The sequence below is a fragment of the Fukomys damarensis genome, unplaced genomic scaffold, assembly GCF_012274545.1.
Source record: "Fukomys damarensis isolate Sample0158 unplaced genomic scaffold, DMR_v1.0_HiC HiC_scaffold_1, whole genome shotgun sequence".
In the NCBI taxonomy this organism is placed as follows: domain Eukaryota; kingdom Metazoa; phylum Chordata; class Mammalia; order Rodentia; family Bathyergidae; genus Fukomys; species Fukomys damarensis.
In genome coordinates, this window is record NW_022900913.1 from 60,672,220 (window position 1) to 60,700,131 (window position 27,912).

General features: G+C 37.4%; 1 protein-coding gene across 1 annotated transcript in view; it reads left to right on the plus strand.

Annotated features, from left to right (window-relative positions):
• The first annotated feature begins 925 nt into the window (after nt 1–925).
• The window catches only part of Scamp1 (secretory carrier membrane protein 1), a 60,938-nt gene continuing 33,951 nt past the window's right edge, over nt 926–27,912 (plus strand). The window contains exons 1-4 of the mRNA XM_019206765.2: nt 926–1,003; nt 22,415–22,513; nt 23,578–23,686; nt 25,400–25,528. Coding sequence (XP_019062310.1) covers nt 22,436–22,513; nt 23,578–23,686; nt 25,400–25,528 — 316 coding nt within the window. The 5' untranslated portion in view covers nt 926–1,003; nt 22,415–22,435. The remainder of the gene's footprint in view (nt 1,004–22,414; nt 22,514–23,577; nt 23,687–25,399; nt 25,529–27,912) is intronic.

Below are 27,912 nucleotides of genomic sequence, written 5' to 3' on the forward strand. Positions count from 1 at the left end.
GGTGGATTATGTAAAGGTGCAAATTTCCAATAACGAATGCCATTACATTGTATACCTTAAATGTACCAATAAAATTAATTTAAAAAAAGAAAAACAATTTTTTAGGCCCTACTCCAGGCTTACTGGATCAGAAACGGGGGGGGGTGCAGCAATCTGTGTTTTCATTCTTATGCATACTAATGTTTTTAAACTAGAAATATGAAGGCCAGTAAGGGCACCATCACATTTAGTAAAATGCTTTTCACATGAATCACATAGTTGATTTTGCTGAGATATTCATTATATTTGTGTTGTACATTCATATTCAAAAATAAGGGTCTAAGATTTTGTGACTTTAATTATGAAAGTCCAATATTAAAAGATTTGAAAAGCTGAGATAGTGTACTAATATATTACACTTGGAAAAAGGGAGACACTGTACAATCACATGGGGAAATAGAGAAGCTGGAGTAGAATAAAACAAGTGAGAGGCACTTAATCTTGAATACTATAGATGCTGGCTGATTATGACATTGATTTATAATCAGAAAACTGATTGAAGATATTATAAAAAGAGGGAACATGAACTCTTCTTTTTGGCACTCATAGGAAAAGATGGTGGGTTCACCCAAGATTTGTTCAGATACTGTTGTGCAATTGCTCCATGCAACTATTAGAAGGCCTCCTCCTTTGAGTCGCTGTAGATTAAGTAGCAGCTGATTTGCATCTAACCTAGTTTTGCTTTGTTTTATAAAGGTTTGAGAGTTGTGGATCTAAATTTCACCTTTGTTGAAATGAGACTGAGTACATCTGATAATCTCTCATTGTTTTCCTCTATTAGCTTTGCTGGGTGACCAGAAGAACAGATAAAGCAAATGTTATGTAAATATAAAATATGTATTTTAAAGGATAAGTAATCTTTTTTCTTCTTCAAATTTTATTCCAGGATCCATCAGTTACACAGGTGACAAGAAATGTTCCACCAGGACTTGATGAGTATAATCCATTCTCGGATTCTAGAACAGTAAGATCATTCTTAATTGGACTACTTTAAAATGTATAAGTGGAAGTTAAGTAGAAATTAAAGTTTAATTAAACTTTTTTATTTTATTGGTCACATTTATGCAAAACAAGCTGTTAATGTTTTAGAATTCAAGTTTTTTGTTGTTGGTGGGTTGTAGTTTTTTTGTTTTGCTTTATTTTGTTTTTGTTGTTTTTTGAGACAGGATCTCACTATGTAGTTGAGACTGACCTGGAACTTACTATGTAGCCCAGGCTGGTCTTGAACTCACAGTGATCTTCCTGCCTCAGCCTCCAGAGTTCTGGGATTACAGGCGTGCACTCACCACCCCCGTTGGTGGTAGTTTTATTTTTGAAGGACTCAGCAGAATTGAAAATTTCCAGTTGGTCCTAGTGAGACACTTCCTACAATGGTGTGCTCGGAAGTAGGGTGTGTTCCTCACATATATGTTGTCTTCATGGTAAGGTGGACAGTGCGTTCTCACAGTGGGACTCTGAAAATGTGTCCTTTTGTTTGTGTATGGCCATTTGAATCAATCTGTTCTTTTAGGACCTATCTTCTGCCATGGTGGGCCAGAACCTCCAGAGCTTTATCTCTAGGAAAATGTATTCTTCTCTTGAAAATTTAGTCTTTTAAAACAATTTTATTGGTATATATCTGCAATACATAATTACATTCATCATGGGGAATTGTACACATATATATCCTAATCATTTAATAAATTTTTAAGAATTAGTACATTTTGTCATACATAATGATCACATGCATCATAGGAAATTTGTACCTGTGCATGATATACAGTGAGCTCCGAGGTACGACCAGCTTGACATATGAACAACTTGGGCTACAGCCAGAATTTTAGTTTTAACTAATCAACAAAGTCTTGAATTATGACCTGAATGCTGGCCACTTGTGCTTCCAGATGGTCTCAGATACAGATTTTTTTTTTTGGTAGAGGGGATCGAACTCGGGTACTTGGCTTGCGAGGCAGGAGGCAGAACCACTGAGTTAAATCTCCAGCCCTCTCAGATATAGATTTAATCCTTAAAGATTTGTGTTTTTTTTGTTTTGTTTTGTTTTTCAGTACAGGGGATCAAACTCAGGACTTTGCGCTTGCAAGGCAGGTGTGGTGCATTGCCCTGCTCATTTAAAGAGTTTTAGAAGGAACATTACAACATCCATTACTGCATGGGGTTAATTGAGAAATCCTGGGCCAGTGTCTCTGAGGACACTGAAATCTGCCTGTATACACGAGAGGGTCTTCGAAGGCTGTGAAGAGGAGCCTCAGCCTTCAGTTGACCAACTTGAACTGCATCCAGCCCTCAGGAATGAATTGAGTTCATAAGTCAAGGATCCACTGTATCTTCTTTTTGTAAAATACATCTTAAATATCCTAATCATTTTTACCTCTCTGTCCTGTCCCCACCCTCCCTTTTCCTGTCCTTTCCATCTCCACAAAGTCTCCCTCCCTATTTCTTGTCATCTCTTTTATTTTGCTTTTTATTTATATTTTGGGTTTCTTATGTAAGAGAAGCTACGTGATAGTTAACCTTTTGTGTGTGATTTAGTTAACAGCATTATGGTCTCAAGATGCATCCATTTTCCTATAAAGGATTCAGATTTTTATTTATTTATTTATTTATTTATTTATTTATTTATTTATTTATTTTTGAGACAGGGTCTCACTATGTAGTTGAGACTGACCTGGAACTCATTATGTAGTCCAGTTTGGTCTAGAATTCACAGTGATTCTCCTGCCTCAGCCTCCAGAGTGCTGGGATTATAGACATGCACCACCACGCCCTGCTTTTTCTTGGTTTTTTGAGACAGGGTCTCACTATGTAGTAGAGACTGACCTGGAACTCACGGTGTAGCCCAGGCTGGTCTCAAACTCACTGCAACCCCCCCTCAGTCTCTGAGTGCTGGGATTACAGGCGTGTGCCACCACGCCCAGCCAGATTTATTCTTTATGGCTGAGTAATATGTGTGTGTGTGTATGTGTGTGTCTTTATCCATTCATCTGTTGCTGAGTATATGGACCGTTTCCAGCATTTTTAAAAAAAAATAGTGCTACTATAAACTGAGCATGCATGGATCACTGTAATATGATGTTTTTAACTCTTTGGGGTAGATTCCTAGAAAAGGTATAACTGAATCAAATGGAATTTCTATTTAAAGTTTTTTTTTAAATAATCTTTAAAATATAGTATTGTAAAATGTAAGCGGCATGAAAAATATTTAGGACAGCAACTTGTTGCTCTGGATCCATTTTAAGAGCATGTTAATGAACTTATGCTATTATTACGGTCCTAATCTTTTATAGTAAGAGCCTACTTTTAAAGCTTTTTTGATGATTCTATTATGAACCAGATTTGAGAACTATTTAGGTGGAATTTGTTTAGAATTATTTCCAGAATGTCTCTGGCAAATAATTTTGTTTCCATTATTTGTGTCTTTACTTTAGACATCACCTTCATGAGGTCCCTATCTTTAAACATTTTTGCCTCTTAAAATGTTAGTCATCCTCTACTGAAGTTCTTCAATTGTGTGTTTGGATTTATATATCATTATAATGACCCTTAATTGTTAATTACCTCTTCCTGGTACTTTTATTTTTTTTGTAGTTTAGAAAATAATTTTAAAGGGTTATGCAGATTTTTTTCTTGGAAATGTCCATAAGATATATGATATTAACAACCCCCCCTTAGTTTTAGGAAGAGCTTTGTACAAAGTTGTGGTATTGGTCTTCCTTCCTAGTTCCTGTCACACAGCTTCTAAAACTCTTGAAATCTCCAGATATATGATGATTGGACAACTTGGTGGCTAGGGGGATGCTAGATAGCTTCTACATGGGTACTGGTCACCAGAAAATTCAGGTTTAACAAGAGGGTTGGAACTTTAAAACTGCTCCCTAAGAGAGGGGAAGAGAAGGACTAGAGCTTGAGTTAATCATCAGCGGCCAATGATTTAATCAATCATGCCTATGGAATAAAATCTCCATAAAATGTCAAAGGAGGAGCATGTGGGGCCAGAAAGGGAATGGTAGCTCTGGGGCTCCTCCTCTTCTATACTTTATATCTCCATTTGGCTGATCCTGAATTGTGTCCTTTATAATACATTTCTTATTTATAGTAAGTATTAAAGTAAGTTAACTGTTTTCCTGAGTTCTGTGAATTTTCTAGAAAATTAGCAAACCTGAGAAAAGGGGTCATGGAAACTTACTGGCAGTTTATAGCCAGTTGGTTATAAGTATAGGTGGCAACCTGAAATTTGTAACTAATGTCTAAGGTGGGACAGTCTTGCACTGAGTCCTTGACTTGTAGGATCTGTGGTGGTCCTCAGAAGTAGTATTAGAATTGAACTGAATTGTAGGCCATTCAGTTGGTGTCCAGAATTGGAGTATTGGGGTGTGTGTATATGTAAACACCCATACTTTTGGGTAAAAGGTGTTGTGGGTAAAAAGAATACAAAAATCAAAACAAACTTTTAAATTTTGCTTTATTTAAAAGATCTTGTTTAAATCAATAGCTGTTGACATAATTTATGAATTATAATCCAGATTGTACTCCTGTTCTAAAAATTTAATTTTTATGTACATTTTTCTAACTGTTCTCTAATTCTTTCAACTAATGTTGACATTGGTAGCTGTTTTTGGTTAAACATCCCCTTGTCACAGTGTAAATGAAAAATTGGAGTTATAATTATATTTTCCTAGCGTCAGTTTCATCTTGTAGTCCTGCAAAATGGTTTTTTTTTTTTTTTGCATAATATTTCTAGGAGCAAGCAGGATTATATCTCCGGTACTCAGAAGAAAGGCAGATCACTTTTTCCACTACATGTTTTCTTTTAATTTTTAAAATTTTAGTAGAATACAAGTAGGTACTAATAAAGAAAATGTAAAAGCCATTCTATAAAAAATAAATTTTCATAACAAAATTATTAGAGACTAACAGTGGTAAATTTTTTTTGTATTGAGAGTCAAACTTGGGACCTTGCACTTAGGAAGCAGTTTGCAGAACCACTGAGCTAAATCCCAGCCCTTCATTTTCTAATAATAATACTATGGATGCACCTAGAGAACAGACTGTTACGTGAAATAAATCGAACACATGTGTAAATATTGTATTGTCTCACTGGTGTGAAAAACAAAGTAAATAAGGGCCAAAGAGAATAATAGATATTGTGAAGTAGAAATTGTTTAAAATTACACCGAGTGTAAGATACTTTGTTAATAATTGAATGCTCTATGCAAAAAAAAAAATCAACAGCTGTTGCTTATATGTAACAATTATATTTGAGGTTGGAATCTCTGAATGTTTATTGAGCAGGTTGAACTATGTGAAATTGTTGTTAGGTTCTGGGGAGCTAGAATCTTCTGGAGGTAGGAGGTAGTTTCTAGATTCTTTTTGTTGTGAGCACAAAATTGGTCAAGATAAAGCATAGGTAAAGTTTACCTTTTTTTTTGGTAACAGGGTTCAAACTCAAGACCTCGCGCTTGCTGGTCAGGTGCTGTGCCACTGAGCTACATCCCTGGCCCAGTTTACGTATTTTTAATACTACAGAAACTGTCTCTACACTTTTAATTCCTGGTTTTATTTTCTATTGCTGTGTATTTTCTTTTCCCTCTGCTTTTTACTACTATTCTTGAAGCCCTCATAACCTATCCTTTCTGGAACCAATCTTTGTTTCCAGTCTTACTTAATGATACTTTGCCTTCTATCCCTCCTAGTGTTATTGACTAGAAATACCTGATTCTGCTTGGGCTCAAATAGTTTCTTTTCCTGTGTCTAATTACTTGCCACATCCTGTCATTTGCCATCCCCAAGAGGTACTACCTGCCTATTCTTTTTCATTCCTAACTGTCCTAATTCAGACACCTGTGAAATAATACAATAGCCTTTCTACTTAGCTTCCTCCATTCTGTCTCTCCTTCAAACCACCTTATTTACTGTGACTAGAATTGCTTTCTTTTTTAAATTAAAAAATTTTTTTTTTCAGTATTGGGGATCACTAGCTAGCTGCACTATCGAACATACTGGTACACACATAGGACTAGCCATATACCAACTGAATAGAATTGAGAATCTAGGGGGAATAACCAGAATATTTAAGGTTAACTGACTTTCAGTAAAAGTACCAAAATAATCCAGGGCCTTCTTACTGAGCTATGTCCCCAGCCTTTTTAATTTTTTTTTTTTTTTTTAAATTATAAGACAGGGTCTTGCTAAAGACTTGAATTTGGAGTCCTCCTCCTGCCTCACCCTTTCACAGTGCTGAGATTATAGGCATGCAGCACTATGCCAAGTTTAGAATTATTTTCTGAAGACAGAGTTCAGTTTAGGTCATTCTAGAAATTATTATGCATCACCTGCTTACTAGTTTGCCATATGGGGCTGTGCAGGGCTTAACCTCGGCCTGCCTTTCTTTTTTTTTTTTTTTTTTTTTAGATTATTATGGATTATTTTTTTAGAGAACTTTTTGGCTTAGAGAAAAGTTGAGCAGAAAATACAGAGGGCTTCGTTTTCTCCCCCAAGACTTATCTTGTTAGTCTCCTGTAACGTGGTACTTGCTCTACCCAAAGTCACATACTTACAAACTTACAGTCTTATTGAGACCACCTCCCCTAGGCTTCCTGTTGCTCCCTGAATGGAGTCAGGAGAGACTAGGTGGGATCATAATGCTTGGCTTCCCTAAGTTATGCTTGCCTCATTTAGTGGGTCAAGATAAACCGTGCATAATGTGTATATTCATCTTCTGTTGCTGTGTAATAAATCACAAGCAGTGACTTGAAATAGCAAATTTTATTTCACACTTTCTGTGGGTTAAGAGTCTGGGCATAGCATAACTAGGTCCCTTGCTCAGGGTCTCAAATGCTACAATCAGGGTGTCTCTGCTGCCTTCTCATCTAGAGATCTGAATGGGGAAGATTCCGCTTCCAAGCTCCTTGGTCTGTGTAGCTGTGTTATTGAAAGTCCCGTGATTTTGCTGGCTGTCAGCTAGAAGCTGCCCTCAGGCCATCGATGTGGTCTGCTATTCCTAGAAGTGGCATAGTTCTTGTCACATAGTCATTTCCAATATGACCACTGTTTCATTAAGCCAAAGGAATCATTTAATCTGCTAATATAGAGATAGTAGAATGGGACTTAATTAAGGTTGTGCCATTTCCATTACTCATTGTATTCTGTTGGGCAGAAGCATGCTACAAGCCTGTGTGCACGCAGGTAGAGGGTATTATTACAAAGATGTGAACACTAAGAAGGAAGAATCATTAGGAGTCACTTTAGGGTCTGCATGCTGGAAATAAGATGGTGCATTAGGACCAAGACTGTATCTCTTCACTCCTATTTGTGAAAGGGTCAAAGTTGCTAACATTCTGGGATGCTAAGTAAGGTAGGAGGATTCCAAGTTTGAGCTCAGCCTGGGCACTTGAGAATCAGCGCAACTCTGTCTCACAATACAGAACAATATAAAAAAGGGATAGGGATATTGAAAGGGAATAGTGACGCTCAACAACTAGTCGACACATACACATGGAGAGGTTGGACTGGAGACTTTATTCAAGGGGTGGGAGTAGAGAGAGAGAGAGAGAGAGAGAGGAGGAAGAAGAGAGGAAGAGAAGAAGAGAACAAAGAAAGGAAGTTCCTTTTATCAGTTATGGGCTAGGCTATTGATTATTAATGAGGAGTGAGCTACTTTTAACCTATCACAGGGCAGGTTGCCTTTTATGGGTCCAGCCCTGTAGACACAGGTTTCAACTTCTCAGGACCACTGTGGCCTTGGTGGGGAGGGAAACCAGAGATAAGGGCGTGAGGTCATTTTAGGAGCCAAGAAGTACCAGGAGAATGCAGCCTGTGCTGGCGGCATCACAAAATACTTTAACATAATCAATTCCCTAACAGATATAGCTGAGTGCATAGGCCCTAGTCCAAGCCCCAGTAACACACACACATTTATACACACATGCACACAGAGGGGTCCCAATGGAACCCCATAGTCTTCCCTGCCTTTAACACTCATCTGTCCTAAATTTATCAGGACAAATCTCATTGTGTCAATCTCATTAAGACATCTAGACTCCCAGCGTACTTCTTTTCATTCCCTGACTTTTAATCCTTATGATCTACACATTTCTTATTCTGTCCCTATTTGTTTTTCTTTAATTTCTGAAACTTTCCATTGTGCGCCCTGGAAGTCACAGTCTTGTCTTAATTAAATCCCCTCTAGACTAATATACCTTTCTATTTAGACTTTTTTTTTTTTTTGGTTGAACTCAGAGCCTTGCGCTTATGAGGCAAGCAAGGTGCCACTGAGCTAAATCACCGGCTAATAACACCTTTCTAAATGCTTTATATGTGCTCTGTGGAAAGTGGCCTTACAATTGAGGATACTGCATCTTGGTCTGTTTGAGCTACTGTTAAAAAACTCCTTGCGTTGTGTAATTTATAAACAACAAATTTATTGCTCTTGGTTCTAGAGGCTGGGAAGTCTCAGATTAAGGTACTGGCAGATTTGATGTCTCTCAGGTGAGGATGCATTTCCTGGTTCATGTGTGGCACCTTCTTGCTGTGTCCTTAAAGTAGAAGGGACAAATAAGCACCTTTGAGACCCTTTTGGTAGAGTACTAATCTTATTCATGAGGACTCTTCCTTATTATCAAATCACCTCGTAAAGGTGTTACCTCTTTTTTTTTTCTTTTTATTGAGTTTATTGGTACATTTTAGTTATATAGTACAGTTAAATTCATTATTGGGATCTTGTACCTTTACATGACAGGAAGGGTGTTACCTCTTAAAACCATTGTATTCAAGATTAAGTTTCAGTATGTGAGTATTGGGGTGACATTTACAGACCATAACATACTGTTTTTCCTGTAGAGATATGTGTCATACATATCCCAATCTTTAAATCTCATCAGTGTATTAGTCAGCTTTCATGTTGCGGGGACACAGTAACCAACACCCACAATTTAATGGACAGAGGTTTAATTTATTTGGCTCTAGTTTCAGGGCATTTAGTTCTGGATTGACTGGCTCCAAGGCAGGAAGAGCATGGCAGAGCAAGGGTGCTTAGTTCATGGCAGCTAGGAAGCAGAGTAGACGTGCAGCACAGGGCGGTATGGAGCAGACAATATATTGTACCCAAGGCCACGCCTCTGTGACCCACCTAGACCTCTACCAGTCCTCTGGGGCAGATCCCAAAGCCTGTCAAGTTGACACTCCATTCTACCACAATAAGATTATTTTTTTTTGGTACTGGGTATTGAACTTGGGTCTTGTGCTTGCAAGACAGGCAGTGGCAACACTGAGCTAAATCCCTGGCCCCACAATAAGCGTTTTATTTGGGTACTGTAAGACCTAAGTCTTACTTCCACTCCATGGAGCGTGAACAGCCGAAAAGGCCTCCATGATGCTGGGTCCTAAAACCCAGCGAGGCTCCTGGAGCTCGACAGAGGAATAAGAAACCCAGGAAGGAACACACCAGGCTAGATGGTAAACAGACCTTTATTTTCTGGCCAGACGGCACTTCCAGAGGGAGGTAGCTCAGAGAGGCAACTGCTCAAGGGCTGAGGTCCTTTTTATAGGCTTTTTCTAAACAGAAAGTCAGAGCATTCACAGAACTACTACCAGAGGACAAGATTCCAAACACATTGCTTATCTTATGCAGGAAATGTTCTATGGTCACCTTTTGTCATACCATTTGCCCCTGGGCAGGCTGTTAACCAAGTTAGCAATTAGCATATGAAGAAGCACAGTCTCTGGCCTATTAGCATGGAGTCACTTTAGGTCTTCCATTCCCTACTGATTTTAGGTAGAATCAAATCCTTGATTCATCATTTTACTTAAAGTTTTAGCTAAGGGGTCATAGCAATTTGTAAAGGTATCTCTTAGACAGCTAAGTTGGGGATTAGTATCCCCAGAGCACATAAAGGTCACATATTTTTATCATCTGTAGGCTCATAAATTCTTAATTTAGAAGCATAACAGCTCATAGCAGTTTGACACAATATAAGAGTCCATATCTAGATTGTAGTTCTCATTCTTCAGCCGTGAGTAGACTCACCAGCTTCCAGTGTGGTGAGAGCAGGGCATTGAGTGAGTTGCCTTCTGGAGTCAGAGTCCGTGGAATTCTGTTTTACTCTAGAGTGGTGGTAGCTGAGCTTCAGCTACCTTGACAGCTGTGGGAGTAACCATAAGTGACTCATATGGCCCTTTCTGTATAGGTCAGAAAGGGGTCCTTTTCTAAATTTTAACATAAACTCGGTCCCACACTTTCATCAGATGGGCAAGAGTTAGCACAGGAAGGCATTCTTTATTTTTAATTTACCCTTGAATATTTTGAAATACTTGCCCAATTTTAACCACTGTGATTTCATATTGTGTTGTGCCCAAGTCACGAAGTCCCCGAAGACCACCACCAAGGAGTCAGGTCCAATGCAATCACACAAGGGGTTTATTAGAAGCTCGAGCCTGGACCCTCGGATGTCACTGACGCATCGGCTTCAGACCGAGAGCCCCAACCCACTTTCAAAGCATGATTATATAGGTTTGGGGAGGCTTGAAAAGCTCTAATTTCTATTGGCTCATTTATTTAAATCTTAATGTTGCTATTAGATATCCCTAGGTGTGCGAGGGAAAAAATGGGCGGGTGCGGGCAAGGAGGTGGGACACAGGACGGGGGTCGGATCAACTCGGGGCCACTGAGTTCCCGCCCCTGGGCAACCACAAGATCTTCTAATCTATATAGAACATTTGGTTCCTCTCTTGGTGGCCTCCTCCCTGAGGCCTCAATTCCTGTCTTTCTAGTTCAAATTCCTATTGCTAGGGTTCAAGCAAAGACAAGTTTTACCCAAAATGGTGTCTAATTCTAAGATAGAGTCAGCCTGGCTTGAGGGAATTCAGGGACTGAAGGGTCTTGAGGGTCCCATAATTGGATAAGCCCAGTTGAGATAATTTTATAAAGTCTCAAGATACAGGGTGGCCCTTCATACAAGACCTCATATGGGGAGAACCCAGTATGACTTGGGTATCTCTTAATTTAAAGAAGGCCAAAGGGAGCAGATCAACTCATAACCTGGTGTCATCTGACAGTATTTGCCTTAATGGTATGATTTATCATTTTTTAACCTTACCAGAACTCTGAGGTCAATAAGCAGTGTAACAGTGTAGCTAGATCTTGTACAACCTGTTACAAATGCTGGCCCATTGTCATTGCCTATGGAGAGAGGCAGACCGAACCTTGGCATTTTTTAAATAAAATCTTGCACAGCTCTGAAGCCCTCTTTGTTTTTATAGGGAAGGCCTCAGGCCATCCAGAAAAGTATTAAAACCCATATTAACAAATATTTATAACCTTTACAGGGGGTGGTTATAATTATCTAAAGTTTCTGTTTAGTGGCCCTTTTGGCTTATATGTCTACCTTAGCATTGCCAGTTGTTATTGCACCTTTTCTTTCTTGAATTATTATAGCTATTGCCTCAAATAACTATATTATATCCTGTTTATTTTTTAATAAGTTTGCCCTCTGCTGAGACAAGACCACACTTTTATACACTGTGCCATAGATATACCAAGTGGCAAACAGGAATCTATATAAACATTTACCCTCTTTTCTTTGGCCCTTTGGAGAGCCTGTATGAGTGTCCATAGTTCTGCTCATTGAGCTGACCATCCAGTAGGGAGGGGTCCTGCTTGGACCACTTCATCTTGAGTCATCTCTGCATAGCCATTGAGTCATCTCTGCATAGCCAGCATAGCATACCCCATTTTCCATGAAGCTGCTCCCATCCTTGAACAGGACAAAATCAGCCTCAGGCAGCGGGTCTTTTTGCAGATCTGGATGACTGGAGAACAATTTATCAGTGATCCTGAGGCAATTGTGGTCAGGGGGCCAGGTTCCGATGGCAAAAAGTAGCAGGGTTTAAGGTTTTAACTGGAGCAAAATATAGGTGGGGATTCTCACAGATGAGGGCCTGATATTATGTGACTCTATTATTTGAGAGCCATCAATGTCCTGTTATTCAATAGTTTTAAAAGGCATGGGGAAACCGAATAATTTACTTTATCTTAATGTTATCTGGTCAGCTTCCTCAATTAGCATTATTGTAGCTTCCAGGGCTTTATAGACAAGGGAACTATCTCTTCACAGCTGGATCTAAACTCTTAAGATAAAATACGACACTGGCTAATTCTATGGGCCTCCTCCTTCAATGAGCACCCCTAAAGCAGTATGATTTCTTTTAGTCATGTACAGAACAAAAGGCTGGGTTACATTTAGGATCCCTGATACAGGGGGAAGCAGAAAGAGTTAGTTTTAGCTGTTTAAATGTTGACTCTTGTTCTTTATTCTATAATAATCACTCTTTCTGGGCTCTTTAAAGAGTTGTACATATAGAGAATCTAGATCCTGTAAAAACCCTTTATCTCAAAAAATTTCTCATCTCCTTAAAGTCTTTTTTATCTCCAAGCAGCATAATGTTATAACCTGCCTCCTGAAGCAGCATTAATAGTTTAATACCCTGTGAAGTTTTTATTAAGTACATCGGAAAATTAACAATTATCATTTTATGTATGAAACTTTATAACCTTTAATCTAATTAGATATCAAAAGCATTTTTAAAAATAAAGCCTCTTAATAACTATTTACAGAAATCCTATTTTGAAAATGAGCATTATAAACATATCACAATAACATTTAGAATCTAACCCTTTGATGATAACCAATGTAAACATTTTATAACACTGTATTTAGCCATGTTTATTGGGGATATATCTTCTCAGAAGGCCATTAGTGAATAAAAACCAGAATAAATTTTTCTGAGCAGTTGTCCTTTTTACTATTAGCAGGAGTTTATCTAGATCTGAATTTGTACTTAATTATCTTGGCAAAACTTTAACTCATAAAACCAGGTTATAGAAATTAACAAATTAGTAGTATTCTTGCTGTCATTTCAGTCAAAATATAATTGGACAGACTTTTTAAACAGTTGGGCACAGACAAACATATAAGACCATTTATGAAACTATAATACACTCAAATCTATTTGGCCAATTAAATTATAAAATTTCTCTTACTTTCTTTTGTTTTTGGTACTGGAGATTGAACTTGGGTTATTGTGCTTGCAAGGCAGGTGACAGCACCATTGAGCTAAATAAATCCCCAGTCCTAAAACCTCTTTTAGTTAAGACTATTCAGAACCTTTTCAGAGTAATAGATCTCATAGCATTAGAATCAAAAGGAATGAAAGCTCTTCCTTATTGTAAAAGTAAACCTTCTGTAACAAACTTGAAACCAACAAGCAAACATATTTTTTTGTTAAACCTTTTTTTTGTTTGTTTGTTTTTTGTTTTTTGAGACAGAGTCTCTATGTAGTTGTGTAAACCTTCTGTAACAAACTTGAAACCAACAAGCAAACATATTTTTTTGTTAAACCTTTTTTTTGTTTGTTTGTTTTTTGTTTTTTGAGACAGAGTCTCACTATGTAGTTGAGACTGATCTGGAACTCATTATGTAGTCCAGGCTGGTCTCGAACACACAGCGATCCTCCTGCTTCAGCCTCCTCAGTGCTGGGATTACAGCATGTGCCGCCATGCCTGGCTTGTTAAATCATTTTTATGTATCTTTTTTACATACTTAAGCCTTCTGGTCTTGTATATCTTTTTTTTATATATATCTTTTTAACAAGACAAGCATATAAAATCTTTTCATATCAAAAGTATGTCTCTTTTACCCATAGCTTTCTTACTATCTTCTTCTTTCTCATTTACTATTAACCTTTTGTAACAAACTTCAGCTGTTAAAAAATCTTAAAATGTTCTCTTTTTGTTCTCAGATTGTTACATCTTAAAATTTGACTGGCTACCTATAGAGCAGTATTAACCTTGAGTTTTTATCAACAAAGTACAAAAGGGCAAGTTAACCCTATAATTATAATTCAAGAATTTGTAATGTGCAAGAAGTGTTTTAAGCACACCAATTAAACTTAATTTAAATAGAAACAAAGATATATTTATCAAATAGTTTAAATTTTTAACTTGATTTTTCTTGTAAAGCTCTCTTGATGTCTGTTAAAACACAATTGCAGTTTCTCTGGCTTGCAGTGTTTTTTTTTTTTTTTTTTTCCTCATAGTTTGTCTTTCAGAGTTTTCCTACGTGATTTTAATCCCCTAGAGATTTATTTTCTTCATTTTAGTTCTTTCTAATCTGAGTGCAAGCCATATTCCACTTTTTTTTCTGAGTCCCATCATGCTTTTCCATCTGCACCCTCCAGTGCAGTAAAGCTAAACAATTTCGTTCTGCCCCTGCCTCCTCCACACTTTCTATCTTAGCAACTCAGGGAGGGGAGGCAGCTTGACCTCCTCCAAAGGGGAAACACTGGAATTTGCCTGCAATGATGTCATATTTTCTGAGAGAGGCAAGTTCGCCATGGGAAAACAGCAGATTTAGCAAGCAAGTGTTCTAAGACCAAAACTAAATAGTTTTCACTAGCAGCTGATTACCGTGGCGCAGAAGCTTGAGCAGCTCCTAGAGCACACAAGGCTCCAAATTGTAAACAAAACAAAGGCAGATAGATAACTGTGCTTTTGTTTAGAGTTTTTTTTTTTTTTCCCCTGGAGGCCAAGTCTGGCTTAGCTGAGACCATGATAACTCATAAAGTTTCTTAAGCATCTTTGATTGCAGTTTTATAGTCCCCCACAAAATCTTTATGAAAAATTTGAATTATTCACTTAAGAATAGTTGGTTTAATATTAGCATCCCCCATGACCATTAGATATTCCCTTGTCTGGTGACACAAGACAAAGGGTGGGTTGCCATTCCAGAAAACAGCCTCATTTATTCGCTGGGAGGGCTCTTTAAGCGCTGAGGCTACGGATGGCTTTCGTAGCTCATTCTACTTTCTCCTAACCAAGTCTCTTTCACACACATAGTCACAGAAGAAGTTAGCACATTCCCTCCCTGGGTCCCCTTCCAAAGACAAACTAGGGAGCAACCCAGGGGATCTCACCATTCAGACAGATGATTTCATTCATTCGCCTTCTTTCTGTTCTGCTACTGGTGAGCTGGCCTCCAAGTCCTAGAAAAGGAACCCGGGAAATCCTGGAGGCGTGCCTCTTCCCTTTTGAGGAGGTGGATAGTTGCTCTCTTCAGTGGGAATCGGGTCGAGGCCCAACACAGGCTGTGTCAGTTATCCCTTTCCTTCCTGGCCAATGCAGCCAGATGCTCTTTATACACCTGGACCCAAATATTTATATAAGGAAATTGGTCGGGGTGGCTGGGGTACCTGGTGACTTCCCCATACAGCCTGACAGAGGCCTGGCTCAAAGGAACCTTTGGTTGGCTATTCCAGTTGACACAGGGAGCGAAAGTTTCCATGAGAGAATTTAACCCCGTACTTGTCCTCCTGCTCAGGGAGGAAAAAAAAAAAAATTAAAATTAGTGAGAAAGCAATCCAGCAGGGTTTTCTTGGAGCTGGATCCTCCCATCCTTGTTTCAAGGAAAATACAAAGTTAACACACAACAGACAAGACACTGACAAGACAAACAGGCACCACACAAAAAACAGCTTTGATTCTATCTGGAGTCCTCATCAGGGCTGGGATCGGTGGGGGGAAGTTTCCTGGCTTGTCAGCCATCTCGATCTTGACAACAGACAGTTGCAACCAGTCCAAAGCTTACCTGCTGAGGTTTTTAAAGGTCTATGTCTGTGAATCTGCTGGATCCCGCAACAGAGAATCTGTTGCCGGATTTACAGTTCCCACTTGGGCTATCTTGCCGGGGCCTCCAATATGTAAGACCTAAGTCTTACTTCCACTCCACAGAGCGTGAACAGCCGAAAAGACCTCCATGATGCTGGGTCCTAAAACTCAGCGAGGCTCCAGGAGCTTGACAGAGGAACAAGAAACCCAGGAAGGAACGCACCAGGCTAGATGGTAAACAGACCTTTATTTTCTGGCCAGATGGCACTCCTGGAGCAAGGTAGCTCAGAGAGGCAACTGCTCAGGGGCTGAGGTCCTTTTTATAGGGTTTTTCTAAACAGAAAGAGCATTCACAGAAGTAGCAGAGGATAAGATTCCAAACACATTGCTTATCTTATGCAGGAAATGTTCTATGGTCACCTTTTGTCATGCCATTTGCCCCTGGGCAGGCTGTTAACCAAGTTAGCAATTAGCATATGAAGAAGCACAGTCTCTGGCCTATTAGCATGGAGTCACTTTAGGTCTTACAGTACCTTTGGTCATTGTGGCTATCATATAGTGATCCCTGAATTTGTACTGAAGGAATTGGCAAGTGATACGCGGAGAGGCAGCAGAGTGGAAGTAAAATAAGAAAAGTTTACTCCACTGATGGGGATTGATGAAACCTAATAGTCGATCCAATAGTGCACTACAACTTCCCCTTTTATAGGGTTTTATAGCCTGATCTCATTCAGGTGTTTACATTGCATTTTCACAGTTCACATTGCTGGTATTCAAAACATGGTGGCAAGGCAGTTGAATTTCAACCTTGGATGTAGCACTTCTTTGGTAGTGGAGGTTACCTTTAAAATTCATTTAGTTGTCTATTCTAGCCAAGGGGAAGAAGTTCCTGTTTGGTCAGCAAAGCTAACAGTGGTTCTTTTTATTTATAAAACTTTTGAGGGAGACTGTTGAGGGAGACTAGATGCCTCTGGTGCCTGTGGGTGCCTGCCAGTTAATTCTGAACTAAACAGAGCAAAGGGCAGAAAGTTTCCTTACATTGTGACATTTTGTAGGGTGTTTGCTATTAAAGTGTTCTCTATCAAATTTATTAGCCCTTTTTAGTTTTTTATTTCTTGATTTTTTTTTCATTCTTGGTTCACCATAACTCTTAACACTTCCTATTTTGAATTCTTGGTGATGATCTTTCCAACATCCTTCTCATTTCCTTGATTGTTCATTGATTCTTGCCTTTGGTGTTATCTCAAATCACTCTCATGGTTGTATCCTAGACTTTGTTGTTATAGTTACTGCTCCTCCATAATCTTAATTTCATGTATCTGTGACTACAGTCTCTTATCTTTGTAGTCACTCCTCTTACAAGACCTCTAGGACCTCTGGTGTGTTGATCCTACTGTTTGTTCACTGGCTTTTATCCACCTTTTGTTCTCTCCTCTCTACCTAAGTCTACGTTAAGTCATTTTGATTGCTGCCTTGCATGCATCCTCAATTTTTCTGCCTTTCCCCTAATTTTAATACAATCCCTTGGCTGAAGCCCAAGGCCTTATTAATAAAACTGTCCACTCCACGCAGGCACCATTAGCATTAGTGGCTTTACCACACACAGCCATGCTGAGTGTCTCCACTTTAAGTCCATGACAGCTTTTGAGTTGTGCTAAGTATCATAGGCCATCTAATTGTTCACTCTCTTCTTTGTCTTCAAGCTCTCTTCAATCACTCCCAGCTGATTACTTTGGCTCTTATTCAGTGAGAGAATGAGGCAGTCAATAGAGACTATCCGCAGACCTTGCCACCACATTTGTGCCAGCATTTGCATCCCATGCTCTGCTTTACTGTATGTTACATATAGATCCATCTCACTTCTTCAGGTTGTGCTAGATAGTGCCCACTCTGAAGAGTATTACTAAATTCTCTTTTCTGTATCCACCATGGGAAAAGCATATACAGTCTTGCTTTTTCATTCTTTTTTGGCGGGGGGGATCTGGTGTCTACAATCAGCTCTCTTACTCTTTTTGGCCTGTCCTAACTTTGTTTCTCATTTATGCCTCTGCCCCATCTGCTTTTCCCAGTGCATACTTAAGAGCTCCCCAGGCGTTAACAGTAGTAATGTTCTGTGATGCTGGAGTCTCCTTCTGGAGGTAGTTTCTAGTTTCTTTCTGTCCTGAGCAAAGAATTGGTCAAGACAAGGGCAAACTATAGCAAAGTTTTTTTAAAGGTAGGAAAAGAAACAGGCTGTGCAGAATGAGTTTGGGCCAAGTAAAAGTAGGAAATGAAATGAAAGCCTACAGAATGAGACTGTATAGACTATCCTTTTTGTATCACTCATTCCTCTCGATAGGCCATCCTATCAGAAACCCGGAGTTCTTCGGAAGCCTGCCTGAGAAGCCTGCCTGCAGAGCTTTGGGAACTGTTTTGTGATCTTATCAAACCTCCTTTCCCAGCCACTTTGGGAACACCCCACCTTCTTTTTGGTCAGCATGGGTCCTGGTTTGTCAGAGATCTTATCTTACACAAGTATATCCCGTTCTGCCATAGTGTCTTTTCCCCTGTGAGTAGATTAGCTTTCCTTTGATATCTGCAGTTTTAATGAACTCAGAATGAAGGTGATATACTGTAATGTAACCAGGGAGATAGAGAAGTCTTCCTTATTGTGTAGAGGCACAGCGATGCTCAACAACTAGGCCACACACTGAGAGGTCCTACAGGAGATTTTATTAGGAAAGGAAGCTTAGGGAGAGAGGAGAGAGGGAAGAGAGAGAGAGAGAGAGAGAGAAGAAGAAGAGAAGAACAAAGAAAGAAAGGTCCTTTTACCGTTTTTTTGGGGGGTGGGCTATTGCCTATTTATGAGGAGTGGGCTATGTTTAACCTATCACAGGCCAGGTTGCCCTTTATGGGTTTGGTCCTGGAGAAACAGGTTTAACCTCTCTCCGACCTCTGTGTTTATGATTCTTTTGGTAGGAAAAGATCTGATTCTTTGATAACAAATATACAATAACATACTATTCATTCATTGCTATTCAAATAATCTTTTGGCATTATTTCAATTATTATCATACCTTAAAATATTAATTGAGATTATACTGTCTATTCAGCTTTATTTTTTGGTTTGTTTTTGTCACTTAGTATTTGTCTAAGCTTACCCATTTTCTTTTAGAACTAACCTCTCCTCCTCCTTCCCTCCCTCCTTGACTACCTCCCTGCCTGCAGGCCTTCTCACCTCTTGGCCTTCTCTTCCCTCCCCTCTCTAATCCCCTGAGGGTTGAATCCAGTGCCTTGCTCTTTCAGGACCAACATTCTTCCTGAGCTAGATACCACTGACTTTCAAATAGCTATATAATTACTCTCCTATGGTTGGATCATAATTTAAGCATTTCCATGTTGTTGGACTTTGGATTATTTTTTAACTCTGCTTTTATAAATAAAATTTTAGTTAGCATTCTTGGCATACACATAATTTAGATTATTTCCTTGAGATATTTTTTAAAATTAGCTATTCATGGGATATAAATGTTCTGCGACTCTTGGTACAATAATGTCAAATTGTGCTTTAGGATTGTCATAGGTGCTAGTTTGTACACCTATCAGTGTGTGAGAATATCCATTTTATTAAATTTTTTTCAAAATATGATGGTAATACTATGGTAGGAATTAGGTTAAATTTGCATTTCTTTGATTACTAGTGTGGTTGAATTCTTATATGCTTATTTTCCTTTTGTGTTTAATTTATCTGCTCAGGCATTTAAAACATTTTTTCAGTTACATGCTTAGCTGTTTCTTTTGTTTTTTGGTACCAGGGATTGAACTCTGGACCTTGTGCTTGCGAGACAGGTGGCAGAACCACTGAGCTAAATTCCCAGCCCTTGTTTCTTTCTTTTATACTTCTAATCTTGCTTAATGCTTTTAAGATTGTGATTCTAAATTTTTACCTTTTCATTATGATTTCTCTCACTTCATCTCTTTGAGTTGTTTAGTATAACTTCACCCAATCAGATAGTCTCAATAGTTTGTATGTTTTTACTATCTTTTAGAGTCTTTGTAGGTTTTACTTTTTGCATTTGGTCTTTTGCCATTTGGAATTTATTCTGTTGAGATTTAGGGATTTTTTTTTCTTTCTCAAATTTGAATTTCATCTTTTTTGGTACCAAGGATTGAACTTGGGTCCCTGTACTTGCAAGGCAGGTGGCAGAATCACTGAGCTAAATCCCCAGCCCCTTCTTTCTCAAATGTAAATAATTGTTCCAGGACCATTTATTCATAATCCCTTTTGTTCCCACTGAATTGAATAATTGTCAAGATCAGTGCTTTAATTTTCATATATACCATCACTATAGATATATTTAATTCCAAATTGTGATATTGTCAGTTTTGGTTTTCTGACTCATAGTTTTAAAATTATATGTTATGTCTTTGCACTTTATGATTACCAGTGAAGTTGGATGTGTTTTTATATGTTTATTGGTTATTCCTATTTTTACTTCCTGTATTGCCAGTTCAGATTTTCTGTCCATTTTTCTAGTAAGTTTTTATTTGTATGGATTTGTAATGTTTATATATTCTGGGCAGCAATTTTATGTTGTAGGCACTAATTTACCCCAATTTATGATTTTACTTTTTAACAAATTTTAAATTAAATTTTAAAATAGTTAAATTACCAATCTTTACTTTTATTATTTGTGTTCCCTTATGTTACTTAATGTAATAAAGAATTATTGAGCTTGTACTGTGTTCCAGGCACTGTTTTAGGTGCTTGGGGTACATCATAAACAAAACACATGAAATATCTAGAGGTCACATTCAAGAAGTTTTTACCCTATAAATATTATATAATATTCACCCCCCCCCAAATTTAAGCTTTACTATTGGATCATTAATCTGCCTTGAGTTTATTTTTGCATATGATATGAAGTAAGAAATTTAGGGTTTTTTTTTTTTAGGTAATTATGTAATTACCCCAGCACCATTTATTGACTAATGACAGTATTTCTCTGCTATTTTGTAGTGCCATCTTTGTTTGGTATTTAGTTTCTCCAGTTGTGTGGGCTTGTGTATGACTTTTGTTTATTGGTACATTTCTATATTCTTATCCATACCACCCTCTGAAATGTATGGCCTTATACTAAGTCTTGATATCATAGGTCCCCTGTCTTATTTTTCTCCCAAAGTGTTTCTATTTATTAGTCTTTATTTTTCCTCCTAAATTTTAGACTCAACTATCTTCCGGTTATATCTTTGTCTGTGCCTGGCTTCCTTTTCAAAGCTGCTGTCAGCTGTGTCAGTAAAATCCTGCTACCTTTGTGGGGTTTTCTAGTAGTTCTGACTATTCAGTTTAGTATTGTAGGTAGCCTCCTTCCTGTCTTCCTTCCTTCTTAGCTATCTTCCTTTCCCTGTTCTGCCTTCCCACTACCCTCCTTCCCTTTCATTATCTTGCCTTTTCATCTTGCCATCCTTCTTTTCTTTATAACCTTTCTAAGGAGCACTTTAAAAATACGAGGAGCTGGGGATATAGCTCAGTGGCACAGTGCCTGCCTGGCAAGCACAAGGTCCTGAGTTTGATCCCTGGTACCAAAAAAAAAAAAAAAAAAGATTAATTTTAAAAAGTGCTAAGTGCGCCCGGGTGTGGTGGCACACGCCTATAATCCCAGCACTCAGGAGGCCGAAGCAGGAGGATCATTGTGAGTTCAAGACCAGCCTGGGCTACATAGTGAGTTCCAGGTCAGTCTCAACTACATAGTGAGACCCTATCTCAAAACACTTAAAAAAAAAAAGTGATAAGTGGTGTTTAATAAGTATGTTAAGGAAGACAGATAAAAGAGTAGCACTAGGTGAAAGTCTTCTGATAATTGTTTGCTGTGATCTTCTATACATTTTTTTGAATATGTGTAAATGTTTATTTAAAGAGATCCTCTGCATGTTCTTTGGTAGTTTGCTTTAGTATTTAGAAAACATTTTTGATAGTTGTAACTCATCTTTGTGATGTCTGTGCTTCATTATATATGGTAATTTAACCAGTTCTGTGTTGTTTGGCTTGTAGATGTCTGCCTCTTGACCTTACAGCTCCTTTCAAATAATGCTGATCTTCCTTAGCAAAGTGGAAGTTTTGTAGTTTTATTTACTTTATTTTCCATTTCCTTTCTTTCTTACATTTTTTCAAGAGTTCTTGGTGAAATTCTACCAAGAGAGGTCCTGTATACTTTTCAGGGTACTTGACACAGAGATGAAGTCTTGCTATGTGAACCAGTCTGGCTTTGAACTCTGGGCTCGAGCAGTTTTCCTCAGCCTCTTGAGTAGCTGGGACTACAGGTATATGCCACTGTGTGTTGCTGCTTGGTATGATTATTTGATTTGGTATTCTACTATGTAAAAGATGTTTTAAAAATACAGTGTCCTGGAGAAGAGTGTTTGTGGTATAGTGTGAAAGATAGCAAGGATAGTGTAGAGTTGAAAAATGATTGAGTCAGAGAAAATGGAGATAGAAGCTTTAACAGTTCTTTCCCACATGCATGACTAGGAGAAGGCAGGGGAAGAAGAGAGGCCAATATTGGGATTTTGCTTTGTATCATTAGTGTTGCAACTTTTTTTTTGGTATCAGGGATTGAATTTAGGACCTTGTGCTTACAAGGTACTACTGAGCTAAATTCCTGGCACTTGTGTTGTAACTTTTGAGAGAAGTTAAAATTGGACTTTATGTTATATAATATGTCCTTTTCTTAATCTTCCTAGCCCCCACCAGGCAGTGTGAAAATGCCTAATGTACCTAATACACAGCCAGCAATAATGAAACCAACTGAGGAACATCCAGCTTATACACAGATTGCAAAGGTTAGTTCATGTTCATTGTATAAATTTATAGCAGCAATTATAGCATTAATACCATTTGTTTTCAGGGACTACTATAATTCTTTGTGTCATTAAATTCCTTTTTTTTTGGTACCAGGGATTGAACTCGGGTCCTTGTGCTTGCAAGGCAGGTGGCGGCACCATTGAACTAAATCCCTGGCCCAAATTCCTTATTTTTAAATTTTAACTTTTGAGTCTGGATGAGGAATCTTGTCATTCTATAAGCACTCACATCCCTGTCAGTTTCTAACATTTGCCTTACTCCATTATTAGGAATCACTGAATTCATGTATCATTTGGCTATGAAGTTTATATAGTAAAATTTTTTCTTGCCTTGGTCTTAATTTTTAATGTACAGTACTGCTCAATAACAGAATGGTAGATATTCTAGGGAAAGAGTTAAAATGGCTAGGTAGTTATAGGAGGAAGTAGATGACAAAGATCAAAGAAAAACAGAGGTGAATTGAGTTGTTGAATAAAGTGTCACATATGGCCAGATGGAGTTGTGGACCGGAATTTCTTAACCATATCCTTCTACCTCAGTATCTTATGATATTTAAGACATTATAAAATAGTCTTGCATTGTTGCATGCTATTTAACCTAATTTATCAAAACTAACTCAGTTGCCCTTCTTTCTGTTTTCCTCACCTGTTCCCTTTGCTTCTGTTCCTTTTGGGGGGGTAGGTACTGGGGATCAAACTCAGGTCCTTGTGCTTACAAGACAGGCTGCAGAACCACTGAACTAAATCCCTGGCCCCACTTTGCTTCTGTTCTTAATCTCACTTATGCACAGAGGTCATTTTCCAGATGACCTCTGACTCAAGACTTCTCATACTGAGAGGAGTTTTTCTTGTCCTATAGACTACTCCTCCAGAGGCAAATATCCATGTAACATTTTCTGAAACTCTAATCTTCATTTCTGTAATTTGGAAGCACATTTGGATTAGGTTTCTATCATATAGAAAGAAATAGGAGATAGCATATAAATGTTAGAGTGTTTTATACTTCTGACAAGCAATTAATGTATTGATAACTTTTGTTTAAGGAACATGCCCTGGCTCAAGCTGAACTTCTTAAGCGCCAAGAAGAACTAGAAAGAAAAGCTGCAGAATTAGATCGTCGAGAACGAGAAATGCAAAACCTCAGTCAACATGGTAGATTCCAAAAAAGTTTGAAATAGAAATATCTATTCTAGCTGCAGGTCTTTTGTTTATAGATAAAACCCTGCCCTGTTTTCCTTTTCTAGCAAGGAGATCAGACATGGCAATTTGCCTATTTGATACTTTATAGCTTTGTGATCTTGGCCGATTTGTAGTCTTCTGGTGGATTAGAACAGCCTTGTCCCCATCACAGAGGAAACAAATGCAGATCAGATAACTTGGGTTCATTCTAAACCCAGGAGCCTTTAATTCTGTGTTTGAGCTCTCTCTGGATCTGTTGAATCTTTGAGAACATTTGAATGTGTGTGCCCCATGTTTGACCCATAACCCGATTTACACAGACCAGTTTCAAATTATCTGGCCTAGTCCTCAAAAACATGTAAAAAAATGTTTGTGCTGACCCTTGGAGGATGAGTGGCATATATACTGTCAAAGATAAATCAGTGCTGAATTATTTGCTATGGAATCTGTTCAGGCTATGACTACCAAGATTACTTCAAGGGAGTATTTTAGGAAAAATTACCAGTGTCTGCATAAGAAGGGACAAAAGTTAGAGGTAAGTCATTGTTAGGATGCCTGGGATAGTGTTGGACTAACAATAGTGATACAGTACACAGAATGGTTTCTTCTTAGACTGTTCAGGGCCAAGGCCTCATCTGGATCATTTATTCTGTGTCATTTTCTCGCTTGCAGTACCAGAGACAGCATCTGTAAAGGAAGAACTAAACATTTAAGATCAATGTTTCTGAAATATCTGTAGCTAAAATTTGCCTTATTTTCTTAGCATTGACTAATTCAAATTATTTCTATGAGAGATGTTTAATAAATGTAGTAATGAAGTGTGAGAAATTAAAAGTCACACTTAAAAACTTTAGAAAATGATATTTAGTTTATATTTTTACCCTCTATACTTAACATTCTGATTTTTCCCTCCCTTCCTTCCTTCATACCAAGGTTCAAGCTCAGGATCTTGCATTTGTGAGTCAGGCCGCAGAACTACTGAAGTAAATCCCCAGCCCTTTTGCTTTATTTTTAAATTTTTAAATTTTCCATCTTATTTTCAGTCTAATTTCTTTATATAGACACATATTTTTCCCTCACAGTCTAAATTTTTCTTTAGATTTTTGAAGGTTCTATAATTCTTCTACTACTTTCTCATGAATATTTCACGTTCTTTCAATTATATGGATTTTTTTATATGTGTCTTTTGGGTATTAGGTTTTTCCCCAGGCTTTGAGATTTCCAATTTTGAGTCTTTTATGTCAGGTTAATCTTATGTTCTTCTTTGTGGAGTTACCAGTACAAAGTTGAGATTCAGATGCTGGTCATCACTTTCCATATAGCAGAATTTTACTGAAAAATGTAAGATGCTGAGGAGGATATTGAAGTTTAAAAACTGGGATTGCCTTCTCATGACACACACTTGTGACTTTGAAACTTTTTTCTTTTTTCTTTCTGATTTCGCCCTTTTTCTCTGATACCTAAATATGATGTAATATGACACTGAAAAATTACCATCTGTTTTCTAAAGTTATATTCCAAGAAAATTTTTAAAAATATGAAGCTTGATTTTTTTCAAGGTTGTAGAAGTGTTGAGATAGTATTACATTTTAAAATAACATTTACTAAAGCAATAGGAGCATTATTACATAATAAAAATATTGATAAAATATATTTGTTATGAGTAATTCCTCTTTTAATTTACAGGTAGAAAAAATAATTGGCCACCTCTTCCTGAGAATTTTCCTGTGGGACCTTGTTTCTATCAGGACTTTTCTGTAGACATTCCTGTAGAATTCCAAAAGACAGTAAAGCTTATGTACTACTTGTGGATGTGTGAGTATAGAAAAAATTATATTATTTATAGTTTATACTTTTGTTATTTTTTTGTTTTGAACTAATCTATTAAAGATAGCATAGTAAACTGATCTTCTTTTTTCATAGATATTAATGACCAAAGTTTTCAGAGTGAAACATCATATTCAAAACCATACAGCATGTGATGATGTAAATCTTTTCCTGTAGAAAACCTACATTTTGAGAACTGGCATTCTTGAGGAAAGGGCAGTTTCTCTGTCACATGCGAGATTTTGTAATGATCCTTTTTCCTTGAAGAATGCTATAGAGATATGAATAATTTGCTTTGAAAAACTTATGCATACCATTTTTATGCAGGAGACAATTTAAGTTCTGTTAAATGTAGACATTGTTATTTTTAAAATGGGACACAAACTACTATAATATTATAAAGTTAATTTTAAAAATAGTTCTGAGCACAGTTTTCTTTTCGTTTTCAACTGATTGTGAATATTTTTGTTTGAAAGTACTTGAGTAATGTAGGACATTTTATTGAATAGAACATTAGAGCATACATTTTAGGCTGTGATGCTTACATTGCTTTGAGTATAATTATAGCACATAGAATACTAAATTAAAATGTCAAGCTCTTAACAGTTTTGCTGCATGTACACAGACATCCCATTTACTCTATTTTTCATTTTATTCTATTTTGATGCCATTATGTCAATAGGCATAACAGCAGTTGTAGCTTCTTACATGCACAATATTTGGAAAATGAATTTGTAGGATACATTCTGAAGGAAATTTGTATTTTTACTTTATGATTAGTGAAGCTTTCTTCTTCCCTTGAAAGAGATAATTTTTGTAAATCTTTTAGGAGCACTCCTCACATCGGGGGAAGTTGTTTGGAATTTGAGGAGTAGTTCTTTTTAGATAGTATTTTTGTAACTAGTTTCCTGTCGAGAATTTATTCTTGATTTAATAAATTTTTCTGAGTCCCCAATGGGTCATATACACACCCATATGTATCTCTCTGTGTGTATATGTATGTGTGTATATCTATATCTATCTATCTATCTATATCTATCTATCTATCTATCTATCTATCTATCTATGTATATTCAATAGTACATACTAATAAACTCATCTTATTTAATAATCTATATATTTATGTTTTGTTTTTTAAATGGGTAGAAACTGGCCAAGTATTTTAGGCATGTTATTTGACTTAAAAGTTGCTTTTCTTCATGGAAGGACATAGGGGCTACAGGAAAATTACAAGAGGAATTTAGTGAATATTGATTTAATAGGGGTTTTAGTTAATTTTAACTAAATGGTTAACCACTGTATCAATGGTGATGGTTTCAAAATAGAGCTCTTTTGTTTTAGAAATGTGCAACTTTCTCAGTCTCTCAGAATAACATAGTTGAGAATAATTTTCTATTCAAAATCCTATCCAGTTGGCAGATCTTTTAATTGGTATTAAAGAGGACTTCAGATTCTACTTATATTCTGTTTTGAAAAAGGATTAATTGGGGGCCAGGGATTTAGCTAAGCGGTTCTGCTACCTGCCTCACAAGTGCAAGGACTTGAGTTCAATCCCTGGTACCAAAACAAACAAACAAAAGGTGTTAATTGGAACCAAATGCAATTTACTACCAGCTCAGTAATATGTCTAAATTTTAGAATGTAGGCTGCTTTTTTGTTTTAGTATACTATTTTCTTTTTTTTTTTTTGGTACCAGGAATTGAACTTGGGACATTGCGGCGGAACCACTGAGCTAAACCCCCAGCCTCTAGTATGCTATTTTCAAGGAGTTTCAGCTTACTGCTTTCAAAGTGTAATAATGAATATAATGACAATTCTCACCATTTGTTGGAGGTTTACTTTGTGCCAGGAACAGTGCTAATCATTTTATATATGTTATTTTTATTAAATCTTAACCACACTAAAAGGCAGTACTTTATTACTTGGTTTTATAGATAGGTAAAGTAAAGCTTAGAGAATTTGAGTCACTTGTTGGAGTTGACTTTAGAGCTTAGGTTCTAGACTTCTATGTTGTACCACCTATAAAGTAGTGAAGAAAGAAAGTAATTTATATTGTATAACAAATACCAGCTACATTCCCACAAGGATGAAGTCCCTTTTGTGCTAACCCTTGTATGCACCTCTCTTCCTGAACCAAGTTGTGACTGAACTGCTCTTTCTGCCATCCTGGACCTGCCACTGTTAGTATGTCCCCCAGTACATTTCACTCTGTGAAGTCTAGAACAAACAACCAAGCAATCAATGAAGACATGCTTTCAAAGGTATCTAACTTTAAGCAAATAATTTACCCTGTAATGAACTAAAGCAATTAGAAATATTCCTGTGAAATGAATTTCAACCTTTTTGTAGTGTACTTTTGAATTCAAAAAGGA